Genomic DNA, 22,977 nt, shown 5'->3' with positions numbered 1-22,977 from the left:
AAGAAGTAATAGAACAGTTCAAATAATAGAAATGCCACAGAACCCTCCTGACAATAATAACACGTCAAATAGAATCTGACTAGATACTGTACAGGTCGCATCTTCCAGTAACACAAGCACTACTTTAGACACGCAAAATGTTGTTCACGAAAATGTAATTACTTTTGACGATATCTGAGACACTCTCTTGCAGGAAAGACCAGTTATTCAGAAAACTATTTCACATCCTGTTATCGAAATTAAAATTGGTTCATCGAAATTTTCAGCAGTAATCGATTCCGGCTCACCTATATCAGTAATAAATGAAGAAACTTTCAACGAGTGCAACAAAGAGAATACTTATCCGACATTACCTTTAGGCAAAACAAAAGTGAAGGGAGCAGTATCGAGTAAAGGCGTAGACGTTAAATTACAGACGCATTTACCATTTTGTATTGGAGGTCATACTTTTCACTCTAATTTTTGGATTGTTCCTTTATTGACGACAGACGTAATTTTAGGTACGAATTTTCTGGTACAACACGACGCAGTCATTGATTTTCAGAATTCTTATTTAATGTTAAAGGATGAAAATGTACAACTTGCTTTAGAATTTCAGCACTCACTATCTGCGGAAGAACAATTAACCGCACAGAGGTCATTTCCGCAACACGTAACATAGACTGTAATCCCACATTGTTCACAGATACGTACGTACACATCTATAATACTCTAGGCGAAGCTGACTACGACGTAATGCAATTGATTTCTGATAAAGTTAAACAAAGCAGTGCAAATACAGACGACGAACGCACGCAGTTACACAAAATTCTTTTACAGCAAGCTCCAGTTTTCGACAACATGCCTGGTACTATGTCCGGTTTTATGTATGAATTTCAAGTGAAACAGCACGACACATTTAAAGCAAAGCATTATCCCATTCCATACATTCACAGAGAACAAGTTAAAAAAGAGTTGCAGGATATGCTTGACCAAGGAATTATTGAACCGGCAGTTAGTCCGTACATACACATACTCTCATTCCAAGATGTAATTAATTCCATTCCAAATGAATCCACTATGCTATCTCCGTCTGTTATACTGAAAAACGTTGAACCACCAAACAAAATTAAAGAATTAGTAAACTTCCCTAAATGTCGTCGACTAAGACACCACGAAATAATTGACATTGCGCTGAACAACATCAAACGTGCCGCAGAGCGCCGGAGAAGACAGCAAAAACAGGTTTGTACACGCCGCGACTTTCACGTTGGACAGAAGATATTAGTGCGTACACACTATTTATACAGCAAATTAAAACGTAAGTGCAGTAAATTTGAACTTCTATATGCAGGTCCATATCGGATTCGCAGCATCCCTCACCCCAATGTTGTACACGTCGAAACTTTGAGAACCAGAAAATCGAAAGGCAACCACCATTGGTCAAATATTAAACCCTTTATTGAATGAAGACACTGTATTATTCAACACACTATGATGCCATTTACTTATGCAATTATATTCATATAACTAATTACTGATGATTATCGTATTTTTTCTTGGCAAGTGCCCGACAAGGTAAGGTTAGCAGGTCGCTTTTCTTGTCGTTACACATCAGACAGTGCACATTTTCCATTTTTTTGTGTATATGATTGTATTCCAGTTTTGTTTGTATGCACTGTGAAATAGTTAAGATATAACACACACCAGTTGACTTTGACATTTTTTTTGCCATATGATATCTCAACATCGTGACTGTTTTACATTTTTCTTTTTGCTGCTGCATTGTATTATTCTGTGTACATTTTTGCATCTGAACACTGTCAATGTCTTTGAGATATTACGTTTTCTGTCATGTTATGCTGTATGGTTAATTATGTCACCATAAACCGGTCATTATTTAGTGGGTGTATGATTTAAATGCAAGACGTTAATCTTTGTTCATCAATTTCAGAAAGAAATGATGCGTGTAAGAAATAAATTCAACAGAAATGGAATTTCACCTACAGAATAAACGAAAGAAGATGCAATAACTTTATGAGGAAGAGTAAATGGATCAGCATTAACAAGCATTAACAAGAATATACTATACTCATCGTAGAATAGCAGTCTTAACTAATTTTTTCTTTCAGAATACAAGGCGATTGATGCAGGCTGTCAGACAGAACTACACATCTTAGTTTTAGTGATGAAATATGCTAGAGATAAGGAATAGTTGTATAATGAGTAATGAAGTGATATTTTTGCAGATGATAATGAATGCTGATGAATAATGATGAAGGATATGCTGTTATGAATAATGAAATTTTTCTTTATAGGTGATGATAATAATGAAGTTATGATAATACGGGTAATGAAGTGATTGATAATGAAGTTTTTTCTTTACAGATGAGGATAATGTTGAAGTTATGTATTTATGCTATGTAGTTATTTAAGTATTTGTTGCAGTTTGCTTTGACAGCAGGTGTTATATTGCATAGTATGATGACGGAAAGTTTTGGAAAGGACAGCTATGGAACACATTTTTATACACATTTCACTACCCGTTAATTCGAAGTTCACTACTTTTCAGCATAGTATGCGTTTCTTCTTTCAGCTCAATAATCCATTTTGTATTTTTTTTCCCAGGAGAAGCTTTTCATGATACTTACTAAACCTGTTACTTATTACACCTGTTCTAGTACTTGCATTTTTATTTTTTTTACCCATTTGTGTCTATCATTTATAAATGTGATCACATATACTGCCTTGTTACATAACCTTGCTACAGCTGACTCATGACGAATGACGTTACCTATCCTCATTTGCAGCAATAGGTCAAAAGCAAATATTGTTATGCCTCAGCAATTAATTATCGATCCCAACGCAATGCATTGCTAACAAAAAAATGTATTACTAGTCCCAAATGATGATACCAGTTTAAAAGAGTTCTGAGTAATACTGATTAGCTCTGAATAGTATGTCACTTGAGTAATGACTTCTTAATGAGACAAAAAATATATATATATATATATAAAATAATGCTTTGTAACTGGCTAATAACTGCCACTGTTTATTATAATGAGACTACTTATAATGCGAATGATTATTAATGCTATGACTGTAATTAACTGATTTTTAATAATGACTTCTTAATGATCTGAATAATACTGAATGATGAGCAATGTTTTATTCTATTCAATACTTGCTGGCCACTGAGTGCCAATAATTAATGTCACTAAATGAATTACCTTATTAATTATGCCATTAATTAGCTCCTGTTTTCAATGATGATAATTAATGTCACTAAATGAATTATATATTAATTATGTCATCAATTAGCTCCTATTTTCAATGTTGACTTTTCATGTTTTGGCAAATGGCCAATGAGTGCCAATAATTTGTATCACTTAATGTATTATGTATTATGCTAGGCCAATAATTGACTATCCTTTTCAATTAAGACGTCTGATGAACATTATTCTGTCATACTATTTGTATCACTCAATGTATTATGTCAATGCTAGGCCAATAATTGACTGTCCTTTTCAATTAAGACGTCTGATGAACATTATTCTGTCATACTAAATATGCTTTGTAACTGGCCTAGGAATGCCACTGTTTATTGTAATACGATTTCCCATGATGCCAATAATTTAATTTTGTGAACATTATTCTGTAATACTACATACTTGGTACAGAAATGTTCAATAACTGGGCTATGAATGCCGCAAACTACTACTGTAATTCTCAATATTATGTGACTTAATGTCCTTCACCTTATGAGCTGACTACCCTGAATTACTGCAATGTCCATTTGTCCTGTCCATCCTCATGATCATGGAGCACTATATTTGGTTTTTGCACTAATTCTACGTTGGTGTGCCTTGTAAGAGCATGGTGTTGACACGACATGCTGTCCACCACCCTGAGCGAAGAAGACGTTATTATGGTCCCACTGTTTGGTGTACCTAGTGTACTGCCAAAATGAAAACATGGAACATTACTACGACAGTTCAGTGTCTTGGGTACGCTGATAAATTCTGATGGGAAAAGAACTTCAAATTGTGTCACTTGGTGTTGTACTTCTATGGAAAGATATGGACTTTCAGAACAGCTGTGTGCAATCTAAAGTGCTACAACCATGATGCAATCCTTCCCTTTCCTATCCTAATTCTTGTCACATAGTGAAGATCATTTTTTGATAACATCATTTATGTTCATGGGTTATACATTTTTTTTGATTCGCTGAACTCCAGTGCGAGTACACTTATGTCACTTGTCGACATGATTTTTTTGCCATTATGTTTATTTGTTGTGAAAATGCTAAAGACATTTTTTTCGATTTGTTCTGAAGTACAGTATATGTGCACTCTTGACTTTTACATTGTATATACATTATTATTTTGATGATATGTTCTGAACTACAGTGCATGTGCACTTATGTTATGTGTTAATATGCTTTCTACTGAACTTCAGTGCCTGTGCACTTTTCTCATTTTTCAATATGATTTGTACTCATTCTGTATACCTTTTATGATTTCCTGATGTGTTCATTACTTCAGTGCGTATGCACTTATGTCATTAGTTACTCATTACATATACATTTCGTCATTTGGTGATATGTTCTCAACTCCAGTGCGAGTACACTCATGTCACTTGTCAACATGATTTTCTGCCATTCTGTTTATTTGTTCTGAAAATGCTACAGAATTTTTTCAGTGCGTATGCACTCTGTTATCTGTCAAATAATTTGTATATACATTTTTCTGATTTGCTATTATGTTTTGTACTCACATTTTGTCTTTGTCTGATATTTTGTACTTGGTGCGTGTGCACCACATTTAATTATTGTACTACATTTGAATCTTCTGTAAATTGTAAAAATTTCTTGCGATGGCAAGTCCAAATGACTCACCATCGCTGCCAAATTTTTGCCCTCCCCAGTGGAGGGTTATGAAACACGTATGTAACGTAGCAGCGATGGTGAGGCATGATAAAATCTTTGACGAGAGAGCCTTTTATCGTGGTTAGTCTGCGCTTGACCGCGCGAGTGTTACGAGCAGTACTCCAGTAGTCGTCGTGCAGTGCACTCTGTCGGTAGCAGTAGCTCAGTTCAGTGGCGTCCAGTAGTCGGTCAGTAGTCGTGCAGTACAGTTGCGAGCAGTCTGTCAGTGGGCAGTCTGTGAGCAGTGCAGTATGTCGGTAGTAGCAGTCGAGTGCAGTTGTGAGTGAGGAGTCGGCGGGTGTCGACATGGCATTCTGGTCAAGATACAGGACGAGGTATATTATTTTTAAATGCGCTCAGCTAATAATGTAAATTAACTGTAACTAATTTGTGCAATAATCGCCCCAATAATAATTTTGATTTCAAAGCAATTTTTTACAAAAGAACCTTTTTAATTGAACCAACGATCTCCTTCCATTTCCTTTAAAGAACAGTTTCAGTTAAATTTAAAAAAAAAATATTATTTGCAATGCATTTCCTCCAAGCCGTGGCCAACAATAAGAGCAGAAATTTGACATGCAGTTATACTGAGGTAAGAAATTAATTCTGATTTTTGCACAGGGCCAAAGACCGATATTTCGGTTTAATTGAATTTTCATTGTCACTGAAGTTTCATTAGCACTGAATTATCCTTTATTAATCTTTTTGTGGGAGCTTACACCAGAGTCAGATTGCGAATTTCACATTTTATTGCCTTTGTCAGTACATTTCATTGCAGGGGGGTTACGTTTGGCTCCCATTTCTATTAAAATAATATTGTAAGTAGGCTGTTTAGGTTTTTTATTGGTAACGCCACCTCTGTATGAAAATCACTGGCTGTGCTGTGTGCAGTCTGTGGCTAGTTTGCATTGTTGTCTGCCATTGTAGTGTTGGGCAGCGGCAGCTGGATGTGAACAGCGCGTAGCGTTGCGCAGTTGGAGGTGAGCCGCCAGCAGTGGTGGATGTGGGGAGAGAGATGGTGGAGTTTTGAAATTTGTCATGAACTGCTATATTTGTATATGATGATATCAAGGTAAATACATTGTTTGTTCTCTATTAATATCTTTCATTTGCTAACTATCCCTATCAGTAGTTAGTGCCTTCCATAGTTTGAATCTTTTATTTAGCTGGCAGTAGTGGCGCTCGCTGTATTGCAGTAGCTTGAGCAGCGAAGATTTTTGTGAGGTAAGTGATTTGTGAAAGGTATAGTTTAATGTTAGTCAGGGCCATTCTTTTGTAGGGAATTTTGAAAGTCAAAATATTGTGTGTCAGTTTAAGCACAGTCTTGTATAATTGTTCAAAGGGGACGTTTCAATATCTTATAAATTTTTCGGTGGGGAGGTTACACTTAGCTCAATGATCATTAGCAGTCTTCAATAATATTATTTTTAAAAAATTTCTGCGGGAAGGTTACACACTTTAATACTATTTGCTTGAATTGCTGTCTAGCGATCCGAGAAGGAGGTTCCCCAGGCACAATATATTGGGCATCTAGGCATGATACAACATTGGCGATGAGTATTAAGAGGAACTCAGTCCCTGACGACCACGGATTTCATTTTCTATTTTACTGGCGCTTTAATTCTGCTTTGGCTTTTCTTTGCAAGGGTGTGTTTACTTGCTTTAACCCCATGGCGCATAGCGTCCACTACAGTGGACAGCTGTTAATGGTCGCTTCTCCGGCATTTTCAATCAGTCTTGAGGCTGATAATGCACACGGTTCAGTGCAGTCGGCAGTCCCTACTGGTGTTGTGTCCTGCATGCATTTGCAACCGCATGACTGATTGAAAATTCCAGAAAATTGACCATTATAAGTTGTCCACTGCAGTCAAATTCACGCACCAAAGGGTTAATAGTTTCTCTCCTATTGTTTTCGCTAATCAGTGTTTCCAGGTGGTCGTTGCGGAGATTTTCTTTGCTTCTGTACTTATTTTTATTGTCTTCCTTGTCTGTTTATTGCAGTTCTCTCTTCGAAATCGAACAACCCACTTCTCCCACCCCTTGGTCCAGCGGCACAGCTGCTAGCGATATATGAAACGCAGCTGACACAGATGTTTCAGTTTCAGAGTCAGCAAATCGCAATTCTACTGAGTACAGTACAGCAGCTACTCACCGCTCAAGCCACTAATGAAACGCAAAATACCACACCTCTAACTCCTAGTGCCATACTGCCTTTTTGCCAGTTTAATTAACAACAAGACGAATGGCTAGATGGGTTGCAACAGTTTGAAGCCCACATAATTGGTCACAACATACCAGGTACTGTGGAACTTCATTATTTCTTATCAACAGTAGGAAGTGCTGTGTTTTGTCTCATTCAGAGATTATTCCCTACCGCAACTCTGAGTGAACTTTCCTATGATAAGGTTGTAGATTCACTAATTAACTATTAAGACCAACAAGTAAAAGTAGTAGCAGCTAGATATCAATTCTTTCGTTGCAAGGAACGGTCAGAACAAACTTACCGTGAGTGGGCAACCGATTTGCATGGTGTGACAAGGAAATGCTAATTCAAAAGTGCTTGTGGTGCTTTATATTCAGATGTTATGTCACGTGATGCGATCGGGTACAATGTAACTGATGTCTCACTTAGAGGACAGACTTTGAAACTGTCTGATCCATCATTTCAGCAAGTAGTGCAAGTACTAGATCAGCACAATTTGGGTGCCATGTCGGCTGATAAATGTAAGCAGCCACCAATCTGTCAGGCTGACTCCCTTGCTCCCGACAGGCACATTAGGCAGCATCCACTTGCGAGCGCCACGCCATGTAAACAGTTCTCTATGCAGCCTAATCAGCTCTCTACACAGGCAACAGAGTTTAGTCATGCCCTTGGTGCTACTCACAAACGCCAAGACTGCCTGTCTAGACAAGCACAGTGTTATGCTTGGGAAAGAAAGGTCATATACAATCCGTATGTATGCAACAGAACAAACATAAACGAAATTGTAGTCACAAGGCCCATGTAATCAATGCAGTCTAGTCAAAGCCTGCTGGAGGCATTAGCATAACTAGCAAGCGAACAGTTTCTTCAGTGCAGTTTCTTCAGTGGGCACAAAAAGTTTGTGGGAAAACTTATTGTTAATTTGCACATTAGTGGAAAAAATGTGAAATTTCAGTTGTACACAAGTGTCTCAGTAACATCGCTGAATCGTAACTTTTAGGTTCCCCACGCCTTTATAAACCTAGCATGTACCTGATGGCTTATAACAGATGAGACATTCCTGTTCTCAGAAAATGTACTTTGCCTGCCACGTATCGCTCACATTCGTGAACTTTAACTTTCAGTGTGCTACAATCATGCGATTGTGAGAACTTATTTGGCCTTGATTCATTTGATCTGTTTGCTTTTCAGATTCAGTACAACGTGTTGGCAGTCAATGCATTCAATGCTAAAGACAGTGTATCTAGTTTGCTAAAAGAATTCCCTTAACTCTTTTCTGAACAGTTAGGCAAGGCTAACAGTTTTGTTCCACATATTGGTCTACTATGAATTTCTATGGTCAACGTAAATTTTACCAGGCTAGAACCGTTCCTACTGCATTACTGGACGAAATAGCCGCTGGAAATAAAGAATTGCAAGCTAGCGGAGCTATTGTTCCCATTGGTTTTTCATCCAAACTTTCAGGTCGCATTCGCCTCTGCTTCGACTTCAAGTGCACGGTCAACCCACAAACTATGATTCATACTTACTCCTTACCTCGCTCAGAGGATCTCTTTGATAGATTAGGCGCTGGTCGCTACTCTTCAAAAATTGATTTGTGTGATGTGCGTCTTCAAATAACGCTCAATGAAGAATCTCGAAAAATGTGTATAGTGAATACTCATTTGTGCTTGTTTAAATATTTGCGTTTGCCTAATAGCAGTGCTTCCACACATGATGTTTCCCAATGTTATTAGGAACAGCTGACTGCTCAAGTGCCAAACTGTTCAAACTATTTAGACGATATTGTTGTAGCAGGTCGTACACCTGAAGAACACACTGCAAGTTTGCGTGCTTTGTGTGTTACCTGATGCTGGACTAAAGTGTAGACTGGACAAGTGTGATTCTTTTTTAAACATGAGTTACAGTATGTTGGTCATGTCATAAACGGTCAAGGTTTACATCTTCTTCAGTAGCATTTGTTAGTCATACGAGACCTGCCAGTTCCTCGCAATGTCACAGAATTGCAGTCAGTTTTAGGGAAAATGAACTATTATTCTCGGTTAATACCGAATGCTGCAGAAATTGGAGCTCTATTCGACCGCTTGCGTCGCAAGAATGTCCCCTTTATTTGAACGGATAAGTGCCAAGTAGCTTTTCGAGAACTTTAAGATGCGTTGCTCTGTGATCGATGCTTAGTTGACTTTGATCCTGACAAATCACCTGTATTGCCAGTTGACGCTTCCTCTTATGGACTCGGTGCAGTTCTTTCACATTGATTTTGTGATAAAGACAGGCCTGTTGCATTCGCATCGAAAGTGTTTTTCAAGGCTCAGTGTAATTATTCACGAATAGAGAGAGGGGCACCAGCTATTGTGCATGGTGTCACCAAATTCCACCACTATTTGTATGGCATGAAATTCTACTTAGTAACGTATCACAAGCCTTTGCAGTCATTGTACCTACTGGCCAAAAATTGCAATGATGGGCTTTGTTGTTGTCTCAATATCAGTACGGGATTGTAAATGTTAAGACAGATCAACATGGTAAAGTGGACGTACTTTCACGTCTTACGATTGACCCTGATACAGACTTTGACGCTTCTGTAGCATTTTGTTGGCACATCGATCGTCAGTATTCTGATTTGCTTCAACCTATGCCTCTGAACAACAGGAACATTGCACAGGCCACGGAAGCTGATTCAGATTTCAAGATTCTGCTAAACTACATTCGCACAATTTTGCCTCGCTCATAGTATAGCATTAAGAACACCGTAGCGCGCCAATACTTTGCACGTCGGCATAGCCTCGCTATAAAGCGAGGGGTGATTCTTGTTCAAAATGATAGTGGACTGACACTGGGGGATAATTACGAAACAGCGCGTCGAGACTGTACTTGGGAGGGTATGGACAGCCAAATAGAACAGCGTGACGCATGTGGGGAAATTCGGTCCGCTCCACCATAAAAATTCTCTTCTTGGCCTAAGTCGCAATCACCATGGCAACGTGTCCACATAGATTTTGTGGGATCTTTTTGGTTGGTGGTATACGCTTATAGCAACGGTTTCTCACCTCCTAACATACGCATCCACAAGATGGACCATCGCTGGCGGACACTGCTCCATCTACTCCTCCCTCCTCAATATCTGGCGTCTAAGTGTGGACGCAGACAGTGGGCGCGAGGCGAGATCGTTCGTCGACTTGGTGCTTGCGTGTGTCTCATTTCAGGCCCAGGCGGATTGCAGCGCCGTCATCAGGATCAAATTCGCCACTGTAATGTGCACAGTGATCCTTGTTTATCTCTTCCAACAGATTTACAGATCCCGAGGATGGTGTGACCACAATAGCTGTGAAAGGTTGTCATCACGACACCACGGGACGACCTCATGGAGACAGAGTCGTCGCCTCGTCCGCCTCCTCTCGTTCTACCGATGGAGCTGGACCAGCCAGCTTGAGGCTTCTCCATCTGGTTTTTAGTCTCAGGAGTTGGATGCGTGCCCTTCTGTGCGTTTTCTGGGGGACGTTTGCACCTGAGCGCAGGCCAGATGGCGGGATAAAACTGGAAGAATGACGTTTGCTGCAGCCACAGTTTCCAGTCCATCGCAGCATCCATACACCTGCCTTCCCTCCCATTGTCGCGCTCCTTATACGACGACGGTCCGTCGTTTTGGGGGGAGGAATGTTTTGGCGTAAAGTCGAGCGCCGGCACGCCGGTCGGGAACGATAGAGCAGACAGGGCTGTGAAGAAGACGTCACCCAATAGCACACTGGCCGACCTCTGTCTAGGACGACAACGCGACAACTGCGGTCTTCAGGGGAAGAGAACAAGAGCGCCACTCCAAACTTGTCGCGGCCACTTCTACAGCAGACATTAGTCACATCAAGACCAGTGACTTAGGAATTGTGAATACTGAAGAGATTTCTTTCTTGCATGTCACCCTTTGTTTGCAACACTTCTGAGTTATTGTCAGAGTTAAGTATTGTCATTGATTCATTTCGTAATAAAACTCTCTAATACGATTTGCTTGAACTGTTGTCTAGCGATCCGAGAAGGAGATTTCCTAGGCACCCCATACTCAACAACTAGACAGGATACAACAAAATTCAGTCTGGAATCGGAACTAATGTGTTGTAAGTACTGGTAATAATACCAATTTTTAACTGCAGACACAAGTTGCTGGACTGTCAGCTCATTAGGTACAGAAGTAAATTCAGTGGAAGATCTTAAATAAAGATGTATTTTAGGTACAGAGCTTATGTGTCAGCAATCTGGATATAGGGAAATTCATAAGAGTTTTATATAAGTTCCACATAGCACCAAACATGCACCTAAAAAGTATTTTTTAGTAAAAAAATATTGTAGAAAACTGGTGTTCGTTGGTAATCGAGAATTATTGTTTGTTTTGAATTTTCAGCAAAAGGAGAGTCCCCCTTTCAACTTATAGTCGTCTATAAGCACTCTTGGAGTAATGGTACTTGAGTCGTTGGTTGTACTATGTAAATATGGGTGCAAACCAAGGTTGCAGGATAAACTTTTCTGTATTATTTATTTTATAAGTAACAAAGCTCACATAGAAGGATTTTTTTATTTTACTTCACAGTTGTTTGCACTATATTTGATCCTAGGATGTCTATGAGCCGTTGGTAGTTGTTCCGCTTGGCTAGGTCCAGCGGCGTGTCCCCATTGGCATTCCTGACTTCTCTGTCGGCCCCTGCCTCCAGTAGCGCAGTCGCCGCGTCTGGGTGGCCACGCCGTGCCGCATCGTGCAGTGATGTGTTTCCATTTTTATCCTTGGCGTTATGGTTGGCACAGGATGCTGCCAGCAGCCGCACCATGGGTGCGTGGCCTTTCCATGCAGCCTGATGCAGAGGCGTGTTCTGCCAGCGGTCCCTAGCGTTGACATCAGCTCCATCCTCCAGCAGAAGCCTCGCCACCTCCACATGTCCCTTGGCTGCTGCCCAGTGCAGTGAGTTCTGCTGGTTCTCGTCCATCGCATCCACGTCCGCCCCCACTACCAGCAACGTTCACACCTTGCTCACTGACCCCTCCTTAGCTGCCGCAATCAGCATCTTGCCCTTCTCTTCTCCAGAAAGATCCCTGCAACAAAAGGAGAATACTTACAAATTGCTCCAAACACACGCACCCGAGGACGAAACACTATGGCCAAAGCAGAACTGTGATGAGTCCCTAAAAGTCGAGAAGGTTACCACAATGCACTGGTGTCGAAAATTAAAGCTTCTAAATGCGATTTCCCGTCCTGTGTCCAATTCACGATGTAATCATGCAAACTGTCAACAGATATCTGCACAATCGTGCTCTACACATTCCAGTCAAAGGACAACCACGCCCACGACAAAGTCAGCGCTGGTAGCAATGGGGTAGTGGTTGCTGGGTACTCCCACATCCGCAATCGCTGTAGACGCAGTCACAGATGGTGCAGTATGGTACAGAGAAGATGCATACCAGGCTCTCCGCAGTGGAGGGCCATTGGAAGAATGGGAGGAGGACAGTCACAACCTGATGTGGCCCGATGGCTTAATGTGAATCGTACTGTTGTTTCTCAGATGTGGCGACTGTTCGTAGAGACGGAAACTGTATCTCGAAGACGAGGGTAGACCACGTGTGATATGAGAAAGGGAGGACCATTATTTGGGTAAAGGGGCATCATGGTACTGCCTTACTACTGCACGGCAACTGGCACCTCACCTTGCAGGATGCACTGGATGTGTTGTATCTAGGCAAACGTTATACAGAAGATCTCACTAGAGTGCCACTTATTGTGAGGGGCCCATTGTTTATGTACCTCCGACACTTCACAGAAAGAAATGTGTAGAGTGAAGTCGTCAACATCCCACCGAATGACCGAACAATGGGCCAATGTTATTTTCATATGTGAGTCCGAAAATGGTCTGAAGAGCGATTCTCGACGGATTCTCATATGGAGGGAACGTGTAACAGGATTTCGTGACCCAAATATCGTGCAAAAGAGACTGATATCAGGGAGGTTCTTTAATGGTGTCCTCAGCGATTACGTGGCCTACCTGAACACCTCTTCACGACACTGTATGGGTGAATTGGCAAGGCTTAACTCCTGTCAGGTATCGTAACGAGACCTGGGGAACTCATATGCCGTCGTTGCGAGGAGCTGTGGTCTACCACTTTGTATTGATGGACGATAGAGGTATGCCCCATAGAGATCAGCTGAATGACGTTTTCTTGGAAATGGAAGATATTGCACACCTGGGATGCTCAGCTCGATCTCCCAATTTGAATCCCATAGAGCATATCGCTGATACACACCTCTACCAGAAAACTTCAGTGAGTTTGTTAAAGCTTTAAAATACTGTGCACGGCAGAGTACACGAGAGGATGTAGAAAATCGTACATTCAAGGCTACAGCGAAGAGACAAAAGAGAAATACGAAACATATTGTGGTCTTTATGACGCCAACCCATTCTCCCCATAAACAATGGAGGCAGGCGAAGAAGTCATAACAACAATGATTGAAAATAGAAGGCAGAAGTGGTAACACACTGTAGAAAGCATTAACATGACTCACAGTAGTCAGAAAGCGTAGAGACTGCTCAAAAATTAGATGGTATACCTGCAGGTACACCAGGCTTTGCTGGCGCTATGGCCAACCAAATAGCCTCACAACTGCTTGAAAACGGTAAAGTGAAACACAGACTGAGGAAAGGTCATATGAGTAGACTAAATGCTTTCCAAGAAGAAAATAATGATACACTCGATGATTCATTTACAATATCAGAACTGAAAGAAGCAATCAAAAGTTTAAAGGCTGGCAAGGCTGCAGGCATAGATGATATTGAAAATGAACAGATGATATGTCTTGGTGTTCGCTCTAAATTGTGGCTGCTGGAGTTTATGAACTGCTGTTGGTCAACTGGACGAATTCCTGAAATCTAGAGACAGGCAAAAATAACTGCAATTTTTATGCCTGGTAGGGACCCAGAAGATCCTAAGAGCTATCGGCCAATCTCTCTGTTGTGCACAACACACAAACTGTTCGATACTAAGCAGATTCAAAGAGCTTACTGAGGGCACCCTAATAAAAGAGCAAGCAGGATTTCGGCCTTGCAAATCCTGTACCAGTCAAGCTCTCAGCCTAATCCACTATATTGGAGATGGGTTTGAGAAAAGAGTTACTATGGGGATCGTGTTTATAGATTTTATGGAAGCATATGATACCATCAACCTCAGAAATCTCATTGCAAAAGTGGAAAAAACAACAAAAAGCCCTCAATTGACTGCTGTACTCGAATCACTTCTTTTTAACAGAAGGTATTTTGTTGAGTTCCAAGGTAACAAGAGCAGACAGAGACTACAAAAAGATGGGCTTCCACAGGGCAGTATTATTGCCCCCATGTTATTCAATATTTATACAAATGAGCAGCCTGTTAGTCCGTGGTCAAGATCTTTCATTTATGCTGATGATAGGGCAATAACAGCTCAGGCATAAAACTACAAGGATATTGAGGAAATACTAGCAGAGAATCTGGAAAATCTCACCAATTACTACAATAAAAATCAGTTGAAACCCAATCCAAGTAGAACCCAGACTCACCTATTCCATCTTAACAACAGAGAGGCGAAACAAGAATTGAATGTTTAGTGGAATGGCACAAGATTAACACATTGCCCTCTCCCAGTGAACTTGGGAGTTACTCTTGATAGGACACTGTCATTCAAGTGGCACATTGAGAAGAGCAGGGCAGAAATCCAATCACGGAATAACTTACTTGGCAAGCTAACAACATCAAAATCTCGACCTAATCCGAAAGTTTTACGCACCACTGCAATGACACTCCTGTACTCTGCTGCTGAGTTTGCAAGCTGGAGACTGTCCTGAACCAGATGTGTAGACATATTACTGGATGTATTAATCCAACAAGAGTAGAACACGTATACTGCTTGTCAGGAATTGCTCCGCCAAATGTCCGACGTTCAATACAGAGCAGAATTGAACGAACAAAACAGGTTCAAAATCAACGTCATCTGCTCCATGGGTACCAAATGGTACCAAAACGCCTTACGTCAAGAAGTAGTTTTCTCCACCCAACCGAACCGCTCACAGGTTCACCAAAAACTTCTAGAAAAAGACTGTCGCAGGAACAACAAGAATATGCACACGATTCTGAGGTAGTGCTGCCATCAGGTCCGGAACTTGTGTGGGAGAGATGGAAAACCCTGAACAGGCTATGTTCAGGAATGGACAGATGTAACAGAAATCTGCACAAGTGAGGAATTAGTGAAAGTGCTTTGTGTCCATGTGGGAACATCCAAACGATGAACCACCTGCTTCAATGTCCGTTACTAAACCATCCAAGAGCGTGCACGGCCCAAGACCTGATGGCGTGCAGCAAAGTAGCGAGGGCATATGTAGACTTCTGAAGAATGACATGTGAAACAAAGACTGTATAAAATTTTATTATACTGTATATAGTTTTCGATGAATTTTATTTTATAAATTAGCATTGTAATATTGTAAATTTTATAGAGGACAGATTATTCTATAATGTGTGGATATATTGTAAATTGTTTGTAGTACGCATACGAAATATATGTAGTAGTGAGATGGGTTGCATCACACAAGCATCCACCAACAATTCCATAAGACTTGAGAGTAGCTCTGCAGGAGGAATGGTGTTATTGCCTCCACATGAGATTGATGACATCATTCACAGCTTGCCCTGTCGATGTCAGGGTTGTATGAGCCAGAGGTGGTCACAGCCCATGCTGAGCACATAATCCAGTTGTTGGATTGTGTGTGCAAATCTGGTAAGTTGGAAAAAACGAAGAACATTTTTTTCTACCTTTATGCATATTGTACTTGTTTATGTTCTTTGTTCTTAACATTTTTCCTACTTCACTAACACCTGTTTGTACTATTTTATGACAAAATAAACGCAACCTCGCAAAATTTCAGTTTGTGGCTTTAATTTTGGACACCAGTGTACATCGAATTTCATGCGCTTTTCATACCATTCAAATTACTAGGCAATCTGGATCTTGGCTGCGTGAATACACTAAAGACCTGACAGCATTTACATACACTGTTGAGGCTCTTGCAGTCTTCCGTCCAGAGACAGCTTTGATGCAGCTCTCCATGCTACTCTACTGAGTGCAAGCTTATTGATCTCCAAGTAACTACTGCAACCTACATCCTTCTGAATCTGTTTTGTGTATTCATTTCTTGGTCTCTGATTACGATTTTTAGCCTCCACACTGCCCTCCAGTACTAAATTTGTTATCCCTTGATGCCTCAGAACATGTCCTAGCAACCGATCCCTGCTTCAAGTTGTGTCACAAATTCCTCTTCTCCCCAATTCTGTTCGGTACCTTATCATCAGTTATATTATATACCCACCTAATCCTCTGCATTCTTCTGTAGCACCACATTTCGAAAGCTTCTATTCCCTTCTTGTGTATACTATTTATCGTCCAAGTTTCACTTCCATTCATGGCTACACTGCATACAAATACTTTCAGAAACGACTTCCTGACACTTAAATCCTTACTCGCCGTTCCAGATTTCTCTTCTTCAGAAATTTTTTCCTTGCGATTGCCAGTCTACAGTTTATATCATATCCGTTTCGACCATCATCAGTTATTTTGCTCCCCATATAGCAAATCTCATTTACTACTTTAAGCGTTTCATTTCGTAGTCTAATTCTCTCAGCATCACCTAATTTAACTTGGCTATATTCCATTATCCTCGTTTTACTTTTGTTGATGTTCATCTTATATCCTCTTTTCAAGGCACTGTCCATTCATTTCAACTGCTCTTGTAGGTCCTTTTCCGTCCCTGACAGCATTACAATGTCATCTTTTTATTTCTTTTAATTCCTACTCCAAATATTTTTCTTTCGTTTCCTTTACCACTTGCTCAGTATACAGATTGAATAACATTTGGGACAAGCTACACGATAGGATCAAAACTATCTAAACACCTCTATCTAATGTGTGACTGACCAACAAATGTAATGAAAGGACGATCCGCCAGTATAAAAGGAGGCAGAGACATACGTGTTGTTATCAGAGAACCAGAAATAGCAGAATGGGTCCATCAGGGAGGTTCAGTAATTTCGAATGTGGACCTGAGTAACAAATGTACCAGTAATATTTCGACCCTTACACAGTAGCCCTTGTGAAGTGGAAATGCAAAGGAACAACCATAGCAAAAGGTAGAAGAGGCGGATCCATGTACCGACCAATAGGCACCATGGATCTTTATGGAGGGTCGTTGTAAAAAATCGCATGAAGCACTGCAGCCAGCATAACGACTGTCCACAGGGAGGTAAAAAGAAGGGGGTAAAATGGTCGAGTACCCCCCCCCCCCCCAATGAGCCACACTTAACTGCAGTCAGTGCTAAGCAACACTTACGGCTGTGTAAAGCGTAACGCCTCTGGACGATGGACGAGTGGAAACGAATGGTCCAGACAGATGAACCACCTGTGGCAGTCCGATGGAAGGTTCTGTTTTTGGTTGATGACTATTACCTGCCATTTTGTGTAATGCCAAAAGTGAAGGAGTGAGAAGATGGCGTTGCATTATGGGCTATAACCATGGTTATGTTATTATTCCCCTATTGAGGTTAAGAGAACACTAAATTCGACAGCATATGAATCACGTTTTCCAGCTTTATGTACTGCATACAATACAGTATCATTGTTTGTATTAGCAAGACAGTGCTCCTTGTAATAAATCATTATCTGTCACGTGAGAGTTTGTGGACAACAACATTCCATGAATGTACTATTCTGCCATGAATTCTGAGCTGAATCCAATGTAGCTGCTTTGGGATGAGTTAGAAGCTGACTTCGCTGCAGATTGAAGAGTCCAACGTTGAGGAAGGATGGGTTCTCATTTCTCCACTGAAGTTCAGACCCATTACTGAAAGTTTGCTCAGCAGAGTCAAAGCCTTCATAGAGATGAAACTTTGACACATCCCTTATTAATGTTCACTAATGAGTGTCCAGAAACTGTCGATGTAACTGAATGTCTACTGAGAAACGGGCTATGTTATTTGCATGTGACAGCAACACCTACATTTTGATATTACAAACTGTGTGTTGCAGCCTCAGGAATAACATGTAAGACTTTCTTTGTGAACTAAAGACAATTAAGTACAAATAATTTCTATTAATCTGCCAAATGAAATTGTTTTAGCTAGTAGTTATCCATTTGGTTTGATGTGGCCTGCCACAAATTCCTCTCTTGCATCAACCTTCATCTCAAAATAGCAGGTAAACACTACATGCTCAATTAACTCCTGGATGTAGGCCAATCTGTCTTTCTCTTCAGTTTCTACATCCCCTTCGTCTTGTCAGTCTTTCCCCATGTCACTAATTCTGAAAAGTACCCCCACATTCAATATCCAACATGCCCACCTAATTTTCAACACTTTTCTCTAACACCACATCTCAGACGCCCGTAGTCTCCCCAGTCACAGTGTTTTGCCACTGTCTACTATTTAGTATCATACAAAGTAGTTCTCTAAACATAGATTCTCATAAATTTATTCCTCAAATTATGACCTTTGTTTCATAGTAGTAGAATTACGTTGGCTAGTTGTACCAATATTGCCTTTGCTAGTATGCTTTTTATGTCCTTGTTTCGTATATCATGAGTTATTTTACTTCCAGAATTCCTTAATATCGTCTACTTCATGACCACCAATTTCAATGTAAAAAATTCCAATATCTGCTACTTCTCATTAGAAATTTATTTCCATGGTTCATTCTCAATTAATATTCCTTATTCATCAGACTCTCCATTCAATTCAACAGATCCCATAATTCTTTACTTTCTCTGAGAACAGCAATGTCATCAACAATTTTTTTCTTAGGCGTCCTTTCACTGTTAATCTGAATCCCACACTTGAAACTTTATTATATTTCCATCATAGCTTCTTCGATGATTAGATTGTATAGTAGGGGAAACGACTGCACCCTGTCTTACACACTTTTAATCTGAGCACTTTGCTCTTTATTTTCCAGTATTCTTCCCTCTTGGTTCTTGTACATATTGTAACCTACCTGTCTTTCCTTGTAACTTACTTACATTTATGTAAGACTTTCGAAGATCCTGCAGAATTTTATATTGTCGAACGATTTTTCTAGATAAAAAAACTTTTGACTGTATTTTGACTTTTAGTCAGACTTGCTTCCATTATCAAGTACAATTTTAGAACTGCCTCTCTGGCGCCTTTACCTCTCCTAAAACCAAACTGCCCGTCACCTGACAGTTTCTCAATTTTCTGTTCCATTCTTATTTATATCATTCTCATTAGCAGCTCGGATGTATGAGTTCCAAAGACGATTGCGGTTTTGTTTTCACAATTATCTGCCCTTGTTACCTCTGGAAATATGTGGATGATTTTTTTCTGAAAGTGTGACGGTACATTGATTCTACGCTCTAACTTGGATAGTCGTTGGGTGCCACTTTCCCCTATGAACTCAGTAGTCATGATTAAATTTTATGTATCCTTTTAGCTTTATTTATTATCAAATCGACCAGAGTTCTTTTAAATATTGCCTCTAACCGTACATCCTCTATATCTTCCACGGCAACACAGATTGCTTCCTCTTCCATGTCATCAGAAAAGTTCCTCCTTCATAGAGGCTCTCAATGTCATCTTTCCATTTATCTGCTCTCTCTTCTGACATTGGGAATGGAATTCCCATGGTAATTATTGTTTTGACTTTTCTATATTGTGTGTCAGTTCTTCCTATGACTGTTTGTTTAAAGTTTTGTCTTAGGTTTTCTGCAGTTATTTAGCCTTGGCTACCTAGAACATGGTACTTATGTCATTCCTAAATGACTTACATCGAGGTGACACGTTGTGCAAAAGTGATGTGCACATACGAAGATAGCGGTAGTATCGTGTACACAAGATATGAAAGGGCAGTGCATTGGCGGAGCAATCGTATGTAATCAGGTGATTTACGTGAAAAGTTTCCGACGTGATTGTGGCCATATGCCCACACAGCGAGAATTAACAGATTTTTCACACCGAAAGGTAGTTGAAGCCAGACGCATGAGACATTACATTTCGGAAATCGTTAGGGAATTCAGTATTCCAAGATCCACAGTGTCAAGAGTGTGCCGAGAATACAAAATTTCAGGCATTACCTGTCACCACGGTCAATGCTGTGGCTGACAGCCTTCAGATAACGACCTAAAGCAGCGGCTTGTACGTAGGTTGCGTGAAATAACCGCAGAAATCAATGTAGAAGGTACTACCAACGTATCTGTTCGGAAGTGCGGCTAAATTTGGCGTCAATGGGCTGCGGCAAAAGATGACCAATGCAAGTGCATTTACTAACAGTATGTTATCACCTGCAGCTCCTGATCTCATGACCACTGTCCAAACGTTTATTAGAGTATCGTGTAAAAATGTGAAGTAAGTCGTTCAAGAACTTTTTGAGATTTTGGTAACGTTGTTACAACGTCTTTTACTTTCGAAATAGTACATACAATGAAGGATTGCAGCACCAATAAAAAGAAGTGCGATATAAACGAAAGTTGGTAGGCGTGTTTCTACATCTGAATGATGGTGACCTTTCGCGGCAGTCACGTCGCTTAAGAGTGGCGCTAGTAGCACCACAGTGAGGGAGCAAATGAAGCCTGCTTTAATTATACGCTGTAACGGGCTCGAGCGTTAGTTACATTTTGAGATTGGACGCAGTGAGTTTATGTAGGGCCAAAATGTCTTTGAGACGACAAAGACGCATTTATCAACATCTCATAGGGATTAAACGAAGTCAGTAATGGGGCTACGAGATGCTGGTTGTTCCTTCCGTGATGCAGAAATATTTCACAGTAATATAGCCACTATACATGCCTGCTGGCAGCGGTGATTACAAGAATATTCGGTTGCAAGAAGACTGGGTTCCATACGGCCACGTGGAACTACTGAGAGCGAATACCATCGTGTTCTGCGTATTACTCTAGCGCATTGCAATACATCTCCAGCAGCAGTTTGAGCAGCAGGTGTCACCAAGTAACACAATGACGTATTACAAATCGGTTGCTTTAAAGACAGATCCGGACCAGGTGCCCTGTAACATGCGTTTCGCTGATGCCAAACCACCAGCCTCGGTGGCAGTAATGGCCATGTTTTGATTAGGCCATTTCGGGGCCGACAACCAGCCTTTCTGCATGTTCAAACAAATTTCGGGCTTGCAGCCGATCGTTCAATACTTCGCACGATATTTCAAATGGGCACCTGCCAGTCATCTTCAGGTGAGCCGTCGCAGACTGGCGAAAACGGCCTCCGTTCCGCCATATATAGCGTACTGTAACTATTCTGCGCATGCGTCGAAAACTTGATAGTTGAACCACACTGCCCGCCGGCAGCGCCCTCGTTGGTAGAATAGCGGAACTCAGTCACCATCTGCGTTGCTGTTTGCCACGGCCGTCGGCGCACTCTGTCGTCTTCGATTTAAGCAAATCGCGGAGATGATGGGATTCCATGCACTGTCCAGCTGGTAGCCGCTGTCACGGTTTAACAGATTTTCCGCCAGTCGTATTTCTACGGAGTCTTTAATAATGGAGTCCCAGAAAGACGTTGCTGTGGACAAAATCATTGTTTTCTCATACTCCATTGAATGTCCAGTAGCAATACAATGTTCAGCAATAGCGGACTTGCTTGGCTGCAAAAGGCGGGTGTAACGTTGATGTTCAGTGCAGCGTTCTTTCACGGTGCGTGTGGTTTGACCTATGTAAGCCATACCACATTGGCACGGTATCTTGTAAATTCCGGCCTTTCGTAGTAACAGATTGTCCTTAACTGATCCCACAAGGTCCGCAATCTTCGATGGTGGGCGGAAAACCACTTTTACCTGAAATTTTCGGAGGATTCTTGCTATTTTAAACGACGTGTTGCCAACGAAAGGAAGAAAAGCTAAAGATTGTTCCGTCATTTTCTCCTCTTTATTCACTTCCTGCTTCTTAGTTTTAACTGTTAGTGCCCTGCCGGATGGAATACCCATTTTCACTGAATACTGTCTTTAGATGGGCGAGTTCTTGAGGTACGCTATCTAGATCTGAGACAGTATGAGCTCTATGAACAAGTGTTTTAGGCAAACTCATGGTTTGCGATGGGTAATGGCAACTCGATGCTTGCAGGTACGAATCAGTATGAGTGGGTTTCCGGTAAACTGAATGCCCTAGAGAACCATCATTCTTCCTTCGAACCAGGACATCCAAGAAAGGCAAACAACCATCTTTCTCTATTTCCATGGTGAACAGGATGTTGCTATGAATGGAGTTGAGGTGATGTAGAAATTCCATTAATTTTTCTTCTCCATGAGGCCACACTATGAAAGTGTCAACCACATACCGCCAAAAAACTGTTGGTTCCAGGGCAGCTGATTCAAGCGCTCTCTCTTCAAAATCCTCCATAAAAAAGTTGGCCACCAAAGGAGACAGGGGACTACCCATGGCGAGACCGTCAGTCTGTTCAAAATATTCTTGATTAAACATAAAATAAGTTGAGGAAAGAGCATGCCTGAACAAAGCAGTGATATCAACAGGTAACATGTTACCAATCAGTGTCAAAGAATCTGCAAGAGGAACTTTTGTAAAATTTGAGACCACATCAAAACTTACTAGAAGGTCTACACTGCTAAGGCGAAGATCCCCCAGTCTATTGATAAAATCAGCTGAAAAAAATTCACTGCCTTTCTGTGTGTTAACACACTGGACCTACATCTGGAGTTATGATCTAGGACAGCAGGAACATTCTCGTGGTTATCCCACACACCTTGTCTGTTTCAATCTGGTGATTCGACCCGTTCTACTGCCATTAACGAACAGCATTCCAGGGGCAGTTTTTCAACAGGATAACGCTCGCTCACTTAC

At 40.9% G+C, this 22,977-nt stretch overlaps 2 protein-coding genes across 2 annotated transcripts in view; both read right to left on the bottom strand.

Moving 5' to 3' along the window:
• Window positions 1–11,638: 11,638 nt before the first annotated feature.
• LOC124553270 (speckle-type POZ protein-like) overlaps window positions 11,639–22,977 on the bottom strand; it is a 51,296-nt gene continuing 39,957 nt past the window's right edge. Inside the window, exon 4 of the mRNA XM_047127155.1 lies at window positions 11,639–12,185. Coding sequence (XP_046983111.1) covers window positions 12,113–12,185 — 73 coding nt within the window. The 3' untranslated portion in view covers window positions 11,639–12,112. The remainder of the gene's footprint in view (window positions 12,186–22,977) is intronic.
• On the bottom strand, window positions 11,678–12,079 carry LOC124553271 (ankyrin repeat domain-containing protein 1-like). The gene has a single exon (XM_047127156.1). The coding sequence runs from the start codon at window positions 12,077–12,079 to the stop codon at window positions 11,678–11,680; it is 402 nt and encodes a 133-aa protein (XP_046983112.1).

This window comes from Schistocerca americana, chromosome 11, assembly GCF_021461395.2.
Source record: "Schistocerca americana isolate TAMUIC-IGC-003095 chromosome 11, iqSchAmer2.1, whole genome shotgun sequence".
NCBI classification, from domain to species: Eukaryota; Metazoa; Arthropoda; class Insecta; order Orthoptera; family Acrididae; genus Schistocerca; species Schistocerca americana.
This window is presented reverse-complemented; position numbering and strand designations above follow the sequence as displayed.